The sequence below is a fragment of the Urocitellus parryii genome, chromosome 5, assembly GCF_045843805.1.
Source record: "Urocitellus parryii isolate mUroPar1 chromosome 5, mUroPar1.hap1, whole genome shotgun sequence".
Taxonomy (NCBI): Eukaryota; Metazoa; Chordata; class Mammalia; order Rodentia; family Sciuridae; genus Urocitellus; species Urocitellus parryii.
Window position 1 is genome coordinate 6,521,778 of NC_135535.1, and position 15,219 is coordinate 6,536,996.

At 61.0% G+C, this 15,219-nt stretch overlaps 1 protein-coding gene across 1 annotated transcript in view; it reads left to right on the forward strand.

Moving 5' to 3' along the window:
* The first annotated feature begins 1,279 nt into the window (after window positions 1-1,279).
* Window positions 1,280-15,219, forward strand: part of Nfam1 (NFAT activating protein with ITAM motif 1) — a 28,927-nt gene continuing 14,987 nt past the window's right edge. The window contains exon 1 of the mRNA XM_026394328.2: window positions 1,280-1,357. Within this exon, the coding sequence (XP_026250113.2) occupies window positions 1,303-1,357 (55 nt within the window). The 5' untranslated portion in view covers window positions 1,280-1,302. The remainder of the gene's footprint in view (window positions 1,358-15,219) is intronic.

The following is a 15,219-nucleotide window of genomic DNA, read 5'->3' on the forward strand; positions in this document are numbered from 1 at the left end:
CCTGCCATCCTCCCGTGCTCCTGGCCTTGGCGGGAAGCACCTTTGGGCTGTCATGGTTCACGTGCAAAGTGGCCACGGGGGACGCGTGGGGGCAAAGCCCTGGCGGGGCCCTGCTGTGACATCCTGGGGGCTGCAGCCAGGAGACCCAGCTGTGTTCAGGGGCAGCGGGGCTGGAGGAGGCCACGGCACCTCGCAGCCTGGCCTTGGATTCCGGCCCCTCCGTCTGCCGTGGTCTTGGGCAACTTGCTTCAGCTCCTCGTGGACAGTCTCCTTGGTGCAGCTGAGAACAGCCTCTTCTCCGGGGGTCGGTGGGCGCGGATGGAGGTGAGCCCCGGCGGGTGGCACAGTGCCCTCGGAGGCCCACTTCATCCCACCCACGCACCCCACCCTGGGTCGCTTCCCTCTGCCACTCCAGATGCCCACCCCATCCAGCCCAGCAGTGGCTCCAGGGTGCCCAGGGGGCAGGCCTCCCAGTCTGCTGGGGGAGGGGACCCAGGCAGCAACCTTTCCCTGTGTGCAGGTGCCGCCAGGCCAGGCCAGGCCAGGGAGTCTCACAGTGGGGGGATGGAGTGAAGCCACGGGGAGGCGTCCCCAGGGCCTCTGCCAGAGGCCCCAGAGGCCCTCCCTGGGCTAAGGACGGCAGCCTGTCTTTCAGCCCCAACAGATGCTGGGCCTCGTCCACAGCTGAGAACGTGGGGCTGTCCCCTAACCCTCGCAGCCTGCCCCTCCTCCACCAGCCCCCTATCTCCCCAACCACTCACACCCCCACCAAAAAAGCCCACTCCTCGGTAGCACATTATCAAGATTCCCGGACTCAAAGGGGAAGTTCTTGTGGACGTGCTTGTGGTTGTTTGAAAAGTGTTTCAGAAATGAGGTGCTACCCCGGACCTGAGGTCACCCACGGAAACCCGGTTCCCTCCTCTCTATAGCCCCCACTGTCCCCTGGCCAGGGCCCCGCTGGGAGGGGTTGAGGAGGGCGGAAGCCTCCTGGGGAGGCCTGAGTCCCTGCCCCAGCTCTGCTCCTGCCTGTGTGGCCTGGACTTCCCATCTGTCGCCACCCCCTCTGTTAGAGAGGAAATTCGGGTGATGGCCAGGGGTAGCCAAGGGCGGCCTTGAGGAAGCAGAAGGGTGATCAGGGAGGAGCTTGTGGAACACGAAAGGGAACCGTGGTTGCCGCTGTGGGCTGTGCCCTCCTGGGAACTAAAGAGGAAGGAGGGACACTGACCAAGGAAGCCCGGGATGCAAAGCCAGCTTCTGTGGTGGCAGGCTGCGGCGGGCCCCCTGCACCCTCTTGGCTGCCCCATGGCTTCCCGGATCCTGGGGTGGCTCCTGGTGCCCTGGACCTTGCAGCTGGCAGGTACCGTCTGTCTCCTCTTGTCTCCCTCCTGTTGGTGATAACAGCACAGCGGGTTCATCCAGCCGGCGCGCTGGCTCCCTGGGACCCGTCTCTGGGGATTCGACGGTTGCTGTTTGCACATTGCAGGCTTCACAGGGGACCCTTCAGGGACCTAGAAGATGTCTAGTTAATGCCTTGCCAAGGTGGCTTTGGAGGGTGGGGAACAGCACTGTCCCCCTTGTTGCTGTGTTAACAGCCCCCTCCCAGCAGAGCAAGGCCTGCTGGCCCTTAAACAAGGAGGGTGGGCGATGGGTGGGGCCTGGGTCCTGGGGAGGGACAGCCTCCAGCCTCAGGACTGTCATGTGGCTGTTGGGTGGGACCTGGCAAGCAGCCCGAGCCTGCCTGGTCTGTCGCTGACATTGATTAGCCAGGGAGAGAAGGGGAGGCCAGCTGCCAGCCGCCCAGAGCACGGCACCCTGGGGTACAAAATTGTCACTGTGACCGGAGAGAGTGGCCCCTCCCACTTCTTGTAATCCAACCCAAAGCCAAGTGTTTTACAGCAGGCTTCTCCCGGGGCCACTCCTGCTGCCCCTTCCTGGTCCCAGGCTCCCCCAGAAGTTGGGTGGCCTGGAGCCAAACCAGGCGTTAGGGTGGGTCCCTGGGGGCCGTTCACCCAGGCGGCGGGGGCCTTCCCGGAGTGTCCTCTCCAGGCAGCCTCCCTGTGGCTTCCTGGCAGCACTGAGGAACTTCTGCCAGATCTCCTCGGGTCCCTCTTTGGCCTGGGCACAGCTGGCCCGTTGCCCACGGTGGTCACCCCTCTGTGAAGGTCAGGGGCTTTTCCCTCTGTATTCGCTTCCATTTTTCTGAGGCTTCGGGGAGTGAGCGTTTATACCACGATCATCCGAGGGTCAGAATCCGCCTCTCCCAGGCCCTCAACCGGCGGCACCCCGTCCACCCTCACCACACCCTGGAGGGTACGTAGTGTCCTCCCCAGCACCGTTTCAAAGACAGGGAAATGGAGGTCCAGGAGGCAGTGACCTTGCCCAGGGCCTAGATGCAAGTAGAGGTCGGGCTCCGACCCCAGTCACTTCAGCCCCAGCCAGGACCACTGGCCACGGGCTCTGGGGCTCCCCCCAACATATTGCCAAGAACATTCTCCACCCCCAAAGTTATAATTTGCCCTGAGGAGGCCAGGGCTGACCTGTGTGTCTCTACGGTAGGCTGGGCCCAGCCTGCGACCTGTGCGTCCCACGTGGCCCCACACACCAGATGGGTGCCAAGAGGACCCGCGTGGGGACCGCTGCTGGTGGGTGACGAGGCTTTCCAACTCCCACTTGGTCCTCTTCATTTCCCCCAGTCCCCATCATGTTCCCTTTGCATGGTCCCCTGCCCTGAAAGACACCTGGCACACGCTGTCCCTGAGTCCCGAGGCTTCGCCAGGCGCCGGGGCCGCAGCTGCCTCTGCGGAGAAGCTTTTTTGTAACAGTGGGAACCAAAGCGGACCTTCTGCCCAGGATTGCAACAAACGCTGCACCGCGAGAAGCTCTGCCTGCTCTTTCACAAGAGGGGAAGGTCCCGGGACCCACTGGGGCAGCTCACGGCACCCCGCTTCATCTCTCTGCCGCCCCATGCCCTTCCTCCACACTCCTGCCTCCTGCCCCCTCCTCCAACCCTCCCCAGTGCCCACGCAGACGGGCCTGCACCCCTCACTGTCCACCCCTCACTGCGTCCTGCCGGAGGGGGCACTGTGCCTGACCGGAGGGCGCGTGGTCAGTGTCCTCACTGAGGTCCAGGCTCAGGATGCAGGGTTCAGTGGCTAAGGCCGGCCTCCAGCTCGCAGTCCTCCTGCCTCAGTCTCCTGAGTCTCTGGGGTCAGGATCTGGGCAGGATCTGGGGTTAAGAGCATGAGCCAGGGACATTCAGCCTAAGTTCAGTCTGAGCAGTACCTCTTGCCCTGGGACTCTGAGCAGGTTACTTAATGTCATTGTGCCTTGATTAGCTCATCTGTTGAAGGGGTACAATAATAAGCCCAAACCTGCTGTTTGGGACATCAGTATTGTCAGCTGCCTGCCAGCCTGGCACAGCCAATGGAGACTCAGGACATCTTGGAGAGCCCACAGACTCCTGCCTGGTGGTCTCCAGCCTACCCTGGCATGGCCCTCCTCCTCCTTCTCCTGGGTGAGCTGGGACTCGGGTCTGTGACCCTCGGGCCTCTTCAGCCCTCTGTGAGTTCTGTGTCTCTCAAAGGCTCTGGCAGCCACAGGCCATCTGGTTTCATGGGCAACTGCTCCCCCCAGAAGGGAACTACCTGAGCCAGAGGCCCAGCTTCTCACCCTTTTCTGCCAGGCCTCAGATACCCCCAAGGACTTTGGGGCCAGACAGACCTGAGTTCAGAGCCTTCTCTTCGTCTCTCGACTGCTGTGTCACCTCAAACAATTTGCTTAACCTTTCTGGTCCTCGGTGTCTTCAACAAATATCGGTTCCTTTTCTTCTTGGCCTTTCCAGAACTCTGGGCTATATTTATTTATCAGATATCCATTGAGGAGGACCAGTTCAAGGTGCTGCAGGGGCCAGCGGAGAACAAGCCACAGGCCTCCCTCTCAGCCTGGTGGAAACTGTGAGCATCGACCCTGAGAACGACCCTGGGTGGAATTCGCCTGAGGGGGTTTGCTCTGTGGCAGCCCCTTTGTTGTCTGAAAGGTAGACGAGGCTCTGCCTTTTACAGGCCAGGGCTTCCTGCCTCCCTTCTAGCTGCCGGCCTCCTCACCGCTAGCCTCTGCTTTCATCTTTGTCTAATCCCAATAAAGAGCTTGGGAAGCAGAGGCAGGCGGCGGACCGCAGGGCCCTGCTGGAGCGCGGCCAGGGAGCGCTGGGAAGGCCGCCGGCTGGAGGGGCACCGGTGGCAGGCCCAGCATGAACAAAGGCAGGGAGGCCAGAAGGCAGAGCCCGGGGAGGACCGGCGAGAGGTTCCGTCTGACTGGAGAGTCTCTTGGCAGAGCAGTGGGAGGCCACATGGTTTGCAAGCAGATTACAGAGCCTGCCCGTCAGGTGGGGTTCAGATGCTGTCCCCCCAGCGCCGGTCCTCATTGCTTTCTGCGTTGTGATTGTGAAATATGAAACACACACAGAAGAGTCCTGTGCTGCATATGAACACTTCACAGTCCTGTGTGACTATGAGGAGGTCAGAAAGAGAACAGTCCAGGTCATTCCAGAATGTTCCAGAACATTCCTCCAAAGACACCCTCTTGAGGGTGGTACCTGCCCTCAGAGGCACCAGCCTCCTGACTCTTGGGGCATTTCTTTATAGCTTTTCTGTAGTGCATGTCCCTAAGCCACAGGGAGGAGTTGGCCTTTCCTGTGAGTGTGTGATGCTGGGGATGAGGTGAACCCGGGTCTCACGGTGCAAGGCAGGCCCTCCACCGCTGAGTCAGGCCCCCAGCCTCGCGGGCTGGTTTGAACTTGGCATATCTGGGAGCACGGCGTGTATTCTCTGGTGATGCGCCTCTTGGTTCAACATTTATGCTTTTGAAGGTACATCTAGTTGATGGGACGGCTGACGTTTGTTTTCATGGCCGCAGAGCGGACATCGCAAACCATGGCCTGTGGCTAAATCCAGCCCGTTGCCTCTCCTGAGTTGTGGGTGGCTTTTTAAATATTTTTAAATAATTGAAAAAAAATATCAAAAGATGAATATTTGATGGTGTGAAATTCTACAAAATTCAAATGGCCATGTCTACCCATAAAGTTTTATTGGAACATGGCCACCCTCATTTGTACCTAGGTCACCCAGGGCTGCCACTGTGCTATGGTGACGGTTGAGTAGTTGTGGTGCAAGTGACATGGTCCTCAAAGCCTGCAATGTTTGCTACCTGGCCCTGTTCAGAAAACGGCTTTGGACTCTCGACGCGGAGTATCCTGCCCAGTAAATATACGGCCATTCCCCCAGTAATCCTGGCGTCCCAGGGCTGCCCGTCCAGGGCTAGGAACACGCGTGTGTGGTCTCCACGCGTGTGCGTGTTGGGTGACCCGGGGTGTGTTTCCAGTGTAGCTGCTCCTCCTGTGTGGACAAGAGTGTCCCTGGGGCGGGGATTCTGTGGACTCCAGCCTGGTGCCTGGCTCCCGCTGATGCCCAGGACAGAGTAACCAGAGTTCCACAGTCAGACAGCCCCAGGAGGCGCCCTGAGCAGGGCCCAAGTGCGATGCTCTGGGGGATCGGCAGGGTGTGCCCTCCAGCCAAACTCCTCAGGGTCCAGCAGCTGGCCCTGCCACCCCCTCCTCTAGGCTCAGGATCCTCACAGGTCAAAGGTCTGCCCATGGCCTCCCCACACCTCCTAAGGTGCCAGTGACCACTGTCCCTGGACACACCCAGGCTGTATCTCGATGGCTTCAGAACAGGAGGTGCTGAGGGCTGGGCCAGGCCTGAGTCTCACCTCTGAGGTCGAGTTTAGCACAGAGCTAGGCACAGACCAGGGGCTGCAGGTCCAGGGCTAGAGGGTCCCTGGCCAGGTACATTAGGGGAAAAGACAGGTCTAGGTGACCATTCGGGTGAGGTGGGGGTCCCTGTCCACTCTGGATCTCAGACTCCTTTCTGACTTGGACACAATACAAAGTTCCTTGGGTACTGTAAGCATATTTAAATTTTAATTTTGGGGGGTGCTGGTGACTGAACCCAGGGCCTTGCTCACACTAGGCAAGTGCACTGAGCCGCCCAGCCCCTGCCCCGCGTGTCTTGTGCGGGAGAGTAGTCACGGCGTCTGGATAAACGTGGGTCTAGAAACAAGATCTGACCTGGGTGAGGCCCTGGAGCGTGGGAATCGGGCCAGTGGACACTGGGTGAGGCTGAAGCCAGAGGAAAGGGAGGGGGCCTCCAGGTGAGCCTGGGCAGGGGGACAGAAGCTGGATCATCCTCACCCGTCCTCAGCTGAGGACGGCCTGGACGTCGGACGGGAGTCCTAGGAGACCTTGGCCAAGTCCCCTGGCTACTCTGGGCCTCCTTTGCCCACATGTTGAGGTCCCCATATCTTCCCACGCAGGCCTCTTGCCAGCACAAGAAGGCACACCCAGCACCACTCAGCCTCAGGGACCAGCACCTGTGACCCTCGGGGGGTCTCGAGGCCTCAGCTGTGGGTGCAGGGTTCCAGGGCAGGTGAGTGTGTGTCCTGCCAACCTGGCTCCTTGGACCCCAGCAAGCGCCCCCTGCCACCCACGCCTCTGGGCCTGGGGCTCAGGATCCTCACAGGTCAAGGGTCTGACCATGGCCTCCCCACACCTCCTACAGGTTCCAGTGATGCACTGTCCCTGGACACACCAGACTGTGCCTAGATGTTGCCAGAACAGGAGGTCCTGAGGGCTGGGACAGGCCTGAGTCGAATCTCTGAGGCCGAGTCCAGCACAGGGCCAGGCACAGACTGGGCCGCAGGTCTAAGGCTGGAAGGCCCCTGGCCAGCTGTGCTGTGGGGAGTCTTGGCTGGGACTTGGGAACTCCTGGCTTCTGAGGGTCTGTGGATGAGTCACGGTGCCTGGGGGCTTCATTCTGGGGCTGGGGGTTGTGCAGGGTGCCTGGAAGAGCCAGGAGAGGTGGCCTGGTGGGCCTGGCTGGGACTTGCTCCCTGCCCAAGGACTGTGTATGATGGCTCAAAAGAGGGGGCCCAGAGCCAGAGCCTTGGGGACTCAGGGCCAGGCCCTGCTGCCACTGAAGGGCTACGGGAAGGGGTGCCCCCCACCAGGTGGGCCGATCCTCACATGGTCGGGGAGGACCTGGGCTGCAGCGCTGGTCACAGGGTTGACAGGCCCATTTCTGAAGACCACGTGGCAGCACATCAAATTTAAAACCTGTGAATCCTTTAATCAGCAAGACCCTTCTCGGCCCTTGTCCTAAGCAGCCAGGGGACCAGCAGACAGTAGGTCCACAAAGCACCCCAAAGCCAGTGGAGAGCATCCTGTGGTCAGCCTGGGGGTAGGGTAGGGGTAGGGTAGGGGTGTTGGCAGATTGGGAACGAGGTGTACAGCCTCACTGCCACCAGCCGCCCCTTGTCAACCCGCGGTCCTTTCCTCCTGGGCAGCTCCCTATGCCAGGCCTGCTCGAGTGGCCGGCTGACCCCCCTCCCTGGAGAAGCCAGCCACGTCCCGCCCTGAGCCTTTGTTCTACTGCTCCCTTGGCCTGGAAAGTGTCCTGTCACCTGGTGACTTCTAAGGTCTCTGTCAAGGTGTCGCATAGGCTACCGTCTCTGTGGTGTCCCCTGGCCCTTCTCCCAGCCCCTGACAAACCTGATCTCCACTCCTTTGCTGCTTCCCCACGGTGTTCACCTGTGGCTCTCAGAGGTGCCTGCCTGGGGAGTGACAGAGGCCTCCAGGGGCAGGTGAGGCTGTGGGCACCCAACCTCAGGGATGGGCCGTGTAAGGAAAGCCAGAGAAGCCAAGGAGCCCCACGGGGCAGGGGTCTGCTGGCCTCCTTGGTGGCAGCAGAGGCAGCCAGTGGAAAGCATCCTGTGGTCAGCCCGGGGGGTAGGGTAGGGGGTTGGCAGGTTGGGGACGAGGTAGGAGGGAGAGTTTGTGCCCAGGCTGCAGGATCCTGGGGAGCAGCTGGGATTGAGACATCCCAGGACCGAGAGGCAGAGGCGCAGGGAGTAGAGGAGACCGAGTGGCTCTCTGTAGCATTTCTCCTGTTCTTTTTCTAAAATGCAAAGGCTGTCACGCCACCTCCCAGAGGAACATCCCTCCTCCAGATTCCCAGGACGCCCACCTCCCACCTCTCCAGCACCTCCCCGCCCTGCCCCCAGCCACAACACCTTCTCTCAGCTACCTGCTCTGCAGATCCCAACTCCCTGCCCTGTGTCGGAGACTTCCAGAAGCTTCACCCAAGAGCTTTCTGGTGCCGAAAGTTCTGCTCCCTGCCCCTCCCCCACCTGGCTGCCTCCCTCCTCTTTCTTCCTTCAAAGTTCAGCGTGGTAAAGAGATGGGAAAGGAAGACATCAAATGTGCACAGCCGCTCCGTCAGGGGGTGAGCTGCAGACAAGCCCACCTTTCTTCTGATCCTTCCCTGTGGTTTCCAGAATGTCTACGGTGAGACAGGGTGGGAGGTGGGATGGACTGAAGAATTGTAATTAAAAAACGGAAACCAAAGATCCAGTCCAAGGCCTCCTCCCCAGGAAGCCCCTTCCTGCTCCCAGCCTGATGGGGGTCCCCCGGGGCTTCTGCAGCCCTAGGGGCTTCCCTTTGTCCCAGAATGTTCCAGTTCCATCAGTCAAGTCCCTCCCAGGGGTGGGACTGTGGGTGGGCACCCACTCCCCCGCTGAAGGGTGCACCCAAGGGAGTCTGTTCCGTGTCAGCTGCCCTCATCCAGAGACAAGAAGCAGAGCCCTGCCCCCTGCCCTCTGGAGCGCAGAGGTGGGCACAGAGACACAGTCCCTGCCGGGCCCAGGCCACCCTCTCAGAGCTCCCCTCCCAAGACGCCTGGAGGGGAGGTGGCGGCACTAAACCCCCACTTGGCACCTGTGGCGTTTACACAGGACCAGACCTTTGACAGTCCACGCGTGGTTCGTGTCCCCTCGTGGCCACCTTGTGCCATGGGTTCCAGAGCTGGAGGTACAAGAGTGGGACCCAGCGCCGCCGTGCGAAGGACCCAAGCCAGCTACATCTGTCTGCCGCGCTGTGATTCAGGGGTGTTGACAGATGTGACAGCCAGTCCGAGGGCGCCTTTCCGAGGCCACCGGTGCTAAACCCTGTAAGACACACTCCATTCGAAGGTCGCTTGCCCCTCCCGTGCCAGTCACTTGGCCGTGTGCCCACATTTGAGGCCTGTGTCCTGAACAGCCTGCGGGGCTTTCTGTGGCATCCTGGGACTCGGGCTTGGGCACATGGCAGCAGCTCTGGATAAACCAGGAGCCTGGCCGGTGTCCTCCCAGGGGCCCTTCAGAAGGGCTTTTAAAAGGCCCCGCTTCAAGAGGTGCCAAAATTAAATTGGAGGGCAAACACGAGGCCTCAAATACAGACCGTGGGAACGGCTTTCTTCTGTAGCCGGGGAATCAAAGTGTTTTCCTTTAAAATCGACCTGGGTCGGGACGGATCCCTTTGATCAGCACGTCTGGGCCCTGCCGCCCTGCTCCGCACTGTAGAAGGGATTGCGGTCCAGGAAGAGGGGAGCTGGCCGGGAGCTGCTGGATTTGAGGAGCTTGCCAAGGAGGCCAGGGCAGCTGGGACAGAGGAGGAGGGGGAGAGCTGGGCGAGATCCTGGGCCACGGGGTGTTCCTTAAGTGCTTATTGAGCATGTTCAGTTACCTGTACCCAGCGACTCAGGTGTGTACAGGCACCACCTGGCCCTCTAGGGACAGTCTATCTGCTCCTGCTCTGAGAGTCACGGGCTGTACTTGAGCCAGGGTGACAGTAGCAACCCCCTAATGCTGCAGGCTTGGTTCCGAGTACCGCTGTCCCCAAACACCTGCAGGTGGCCAGCCGTGTCTGCCTATGAGATGGCCCACATTCAGGGAAATGGCCTCTGGATGTTCAATTCCCTCTCAGGGAGGTATTTCTTTTTTCTTTTCTTCATTGAGAAGCCTTCGTTCTGTCTGCTTGGAGATTTTAAACACTGTAGCCCAGAGCAGTGGAGAGTGTGTGGGGTGACTCGCTCAGAGAACAGCCTAAAACCCCATCTCCGCCGCTTGCCGGCCGCCCGGGCAAACCTCATCCCTGGTCTGAGCCTCAGTTTCCTCATCCAGAAAAGGGGACCGTGCCCAGGGGAAGTCAGCTCTCCTCATCACGTGGCCTCAGAACGAAGCTGGAGAGTGTGCTCTGCGCTCGGGAGCCAGGCACCACGGGTGGCACAGGGAGTCTCCCCTGGAGACGGAGATGGCCTCAAAGAGGGGACCTGGGAGAATGTTCCCAGCAGCAGAAATAGCTCGAGTAAGTGAGGGACAGCGGGCAGCTGGGCAGGACTGTGCGGGGCCTGGGAGCCGTGGACTGGATCCTCTGGCCCAGGGACTTTCTGATTTTTCCAACAGTGGCCCAGAGTTGAGAGGAGTGTGTTGTAGCGTGATCCTGTCTGAACCCAGTTGTATGAATATAACTGGAACCAGAAGGTCACAAATGGCGATCTTGCTATGCTTGAAACGCTCCATGTTCAATTTTTTTTTTAATTGCTTGTCTCGACCCTGTAAATTGGTTTCAGACTCCTTTCTGGGTCTCCTCCAGCAGGGAGCCGCTGCCGGTTCAAGCAGGGCAGGAGGAAGAGGGGTGTGTGGACCTCTCCCAGGAGCTCAGAGCCCGGCACAGAGGGCTGCCTGGGCCCGGGGCTGGGTGGGCCCCGAGGTATCGTGCCAGGGCAGGAGGTCAGATCCTGAGCAGGGGTAACCAGAGGAAAGTGGTGCAGATGGCCACACACGGGTGGGGGGAGTGGTCAAGTTCCTTGATTGTGCATCCGATCCCTCCCACCAGGGACTCTCCTGGGCCCTAGCAGTCAGGGACGTGCCCTCGGGGGTGGGGGGGGCTCCACCCAGCTCTCAGGCAGCAGGTCCAGGAGCCTCAGATTCCTAAGGAGAGAAGAACCCGGCAGCAGCGGGTGGTAGATGGTCTTCCCACCACGCAGAGCAGGCGGGGACCAGAAGGAGGGGGCTCTGCTGCTCGGGCTACACGGCAGCGGGGGTGGGGTGGGGGGAGCGGGGTCACACCCAGGGTCGGTCAGACAGGGCCTGGGGTGGCAGACAAGCCCAGGCAGAGACAGGCCCCTAGGGCTTCTGTCCTGCCGATGTTGTGGGCCACTTGGGTCACTTGGGCAGACAGGGCAAGACAACTTCTGCAGAGAGCACTCCTCCGACGTCCCCGCCTCCTCCCTGTCTGCTGAGGGGAGGCCTCCTGGCAGGCATGTGAGTTCCTGGTCCCAATGAATCCCACGGGAACCCCCTCAGGATGCCATCGTTCCTCTCCCTGTGTTGCAGGGAGACACCAAAGCTCAGAGAGGTAAAGGCTATGCCCAAGGCTGCACAGCCTTTTAGTGGAAGAGCCAGGACCCAAATCTGTGTCTGCTGCCTCCGGGACCTGGGCTCTCTGTGCCTCTTCTGTCCCCGCCCCCATTTCTGGCCCAGCTCCAGGCTTCCTCTCAGCCTCTCCCGAGCCTTGGAAAATTGCAGAGAATTGCAGGGTACAGGAGGTGTCACCCCTGAGGACTCCTGAAACGTGGGTTGGGCAGGTTTAGCAGTGGCCTGGGCTCCCTGCCGGGGCACCTCTGCTGGCAGCCGGGTGGGGGTGAAGTGGGGGAGGAAGGATTGAGGCCAAGCAGGACTAGGGCAGGGTGGTGGCCCTGCGGAGGGTAGGCCCTTGAAGGCACCATGACACAAGCATTTGCTAGCTCTGTCTCTGTTTGGCTCTGTCCCCAGCCTCCCCCTGCCCCTGGCTCCCAAGGCCCTCACCCACAGGGTGCCTCCTCCCCTCTCTGCCCTGTGCCACCCGTCCACCTCTCGCAGGCTGCAGGACTCCCTCAGAACAGCTCCCCTGCACCTGACCTTCAAGTCGCTCCCCTTTCCTTTCCCTACTCTGGAAGGAGCAGCCGGCAGGGGCACTGTCCTCACCACGTCTACCAGCCCACTGCCCCCGAGAGCCCGCAGGGCCTGGAGGATGATCAGAAAAACCACGTGGAGTCGCTCCTGGGCCCTTTAGACCCTCCATATGGGAAGAATTGTCCCAGTGGGGCTCAGTGGCCCCAGTCACTCTGAACAAGTCACAGTCCTCTGGCCCCTTAGAGTCAAGGCTAAGTCCTAGTTCTGCAAACCTTCAACTGTAATAGACAAAACTCTGACTTGATGACCATTGACACGTTCCCCGGCCCCCTGGGGCCTGTGTGAAAGTGGGACCAGGCCCCTCCTGTCTCTTGCCACTCAGACCCCTCCTCATGGTCCTCTGGGCAGAGGCAGGGAGGGCAGAGGAGCGTTGTGGGGACAGGGTCCTTCCTCACCCGGTGTTGGGAACAGGGTGCTGCTGTGCTCTGGAAACCTGCAGTGTTGGGGTGGTCTCCGGGGGCACTCTCATGGACCACTCAGGGACCCCTGGGTGTGTGAGCACGGCCCAGCGGCCCTCCCTCCCTCCTGGCTCTCCCAGTCCTCCGGGGTGTGTACCCTCCAGGCAGCTGCGTGAATGGTGTCTCAGAGGACGCCGAGCCAGCTCACTGTCCCTGGCCCACGTTGTCCCATGAGGGACCCACTGGCTTTGCCAGGACAAGGGACAAAGATCCATGAGACATAATCCAGAGGTGTAACTCCACGAGGCCGTGGGCTCTCGCAGTGGCCTCTCAGCCATCGACTATGCAAACTTAGGACTTCTGCCTAGAGTCTGACCAACCCATCTGGTGGCTCCTGTGCCTGGTGCTGCCCGGCGCACACCTGCCCTCAGCCTGTCGCGCCCCCACGTGGCTCTGTCTCTGACCGCTGCTCCCAGCCTGGGTTCTCCCTCGGCACAGACGGCCCCCGAGGAAAGCCCAGCTCCATCACTCCTGCACTCTGCAACTCTGGGCCTCTGAGACCATCTGTTTCTGTTTCTCTCCCTGTGGAGTGGGGTTGCAATTGTTGTCTCAAAGGACAAGTTGTGGTGGTGTCTGATTGACACAGGGCCTGTGTCGTACCCAGCCAGATCATGCTCTTTCCCTGCTGACTGTGTGCTCCTGTTCCCAGGCCATGAAGGCCCTCCTGATGCCCAGGTCACCAACAGGCCCCTCCCCACCCCTGACAGGCCACCGGTCCCCCTGCCCTGGCTCTATCTGCTCCACGTCAGCCTCGCCTGTCACCCTGGGCTGTGGCCGGATCAGGGAGCCCCCAGGCCCAGGACGGGCCCCACCTGATAACTGAACCGCACTCATGGACGAGGAAGTCAATGACCGTGGGCCTCCCTGCTGTACTGACCTCAACTGGCCACTGGAACAGGGGGTTGGATCCCCTCAGCCCAAACCCCGGGGCCTCTGGGGCTCAGGTTCAGGAGAGGTGAGGGAGCTGGGCAGCTGCCGTGGGCCGGGATGGGTGCTGAGGCCCAGCAAAGGAGAGAGCAGGCGATCCTGGGGAGGCCAGGGCCTCAGGGTCCCCCAGCCCTGTGCCCCCAGGTGGCCTGATGTCTGAGGATGGGCTGAGCTTACTCCTGGAGCCCTGCAGGCCACCTCCTCCCTCTACTTTCTGGAGAGACGGCAGTTTCATCAGAGGCCCGAGGGTCTCGTTCCCAAGCCTCTGCTCCCTGCAGCTGACCAGGGCCAGGGCTGGCCCTTTCGAGATCCTGACCTCTGACCTTACAATAACGAACCGCAGGAGGCTGTGGAACCGTGGGTGTCTGCTTTCACAGAATCCCAGGATGCACGAAGATCAGCCTCATCGCAGTGCAGGTCCCCGCGTTTTCCAGGAGGGGACCTCCGATAGGGAGAGTTTTTCAAGACAATCAGATGAACGTCTTCCTGCAGGACAGATGGGAAGGGGCTGGAGCTGGCAGGAGGTCCCCGCTCCCCCAGTCCTGGGTGGCCTCTTAATGCACTGGAGGAGGAGCAGCAGGTCCCCGCAGAAGAGAGGTCTCAGTGAGCTCCCTGGGGGGCACTTCCTTGGTGGCTTTGATTGGGTTGTAATCTCAACTCCTCGTGAGGAAACCCTGGACCAGCTGGGCCCGCCGCCCTCACTCCTGAGCCGAGTCTGGGGCCTGAGGCCATGTGAGCAATGGAGGCCACTACGGGGCCACAGGAAGAGTGGGCTTGTGCCTGGGGCTTGCTGGGTGGAGTGAAGAGCCGTGTCCTTCAGGGATCACCCTACCCTCTGGTCCTCCCAGCATCCAGGGGACCCCAGAGGGTCCCCGCCCCTGCCCCTTCTTCCCTGCCTGCTGCCTCTCAGACAACCTCTGTTCTGAACCTCTGTTTTATGACAAAACAAATAGGTTGATTTTGCAAAACTGTAACCTGCCCCCGAGTCCAGGAATACAAAGGACCCTGCCACACCCCTCCTGACCTGCTCACCAGGGGAGCCCAGGGGCAGCCACAGGGGTCCCTGCCCCCCGAGGGGGCCCGCTGCCTGCTCAGTGGCTACTGCCACAGTGAGCGCTGTCGTGTTCATCATCACAAAGTGACTCAAAGTGACCGTGGACACCGGTGGGTTCTCTGGAACCGAGTCTTCAGGTCTTTGGGGGCAGGGCGTATCTATCTAATGCTCAACGGGAAACCCCAAATATCAACACATCCAGAGCTACACGGGCATGGAGAGCCAGCTTCATCCCGCCCGGGTCTCCTGGAAGGCCTGGCTTCCCCCAGGGACCTGGGAAGAGAGGCCTGGCCTCAGGCCAGCCTCCTCCACCGGCAGGAGGCCCACGCCTCACTTTCTCCAGCAAAATAAATCTCCTGGCTCCCTCCGAGCCTCTCACACGCACGATCTTCTCCCGATTAACAAGGCGGCCTGCGTGTTCCCGGCTGCTTGCTGCCGACCCCAATTTAAAACTGTCTGCGGCCGGACAGGAAGGCCCCGGAGAGGGAGTGCTGAGCCCGGCCGCGGAGAGCCTGGGTGTCAGCGGCATCTCAGCGGCCCGCAGGAGGGGTCAGGACCCCAGCCAGGCCGGCCGTGGCTTCGGGGGTCTTGGATTTTTTCCTGAGAGCTCTGCTGTGCGGGAGGGGGAGGGGCGGCAGCTGTGGAACTGACCGCCGCAGCGCTGAGCGCCACGGTCACGGCTGGAGCGCCACACGTGGAGTGCTCTGCGTGGTTGGAAACGGCTCCCCTCTGGGGTCTCACTGTTATACTCCACAGCAACTTGACAAATCCCCCCCGAGCTGTGATTCTGGGAAAGGCCCGTCCCCTCGGCTGCCTGGCCACCTGCCTCGTCCTCTGGCACCGAGAGGTGTGGGAGCACGGCCAGGAAACTCTGGGGTTCATTGCACTTTCCTGCCT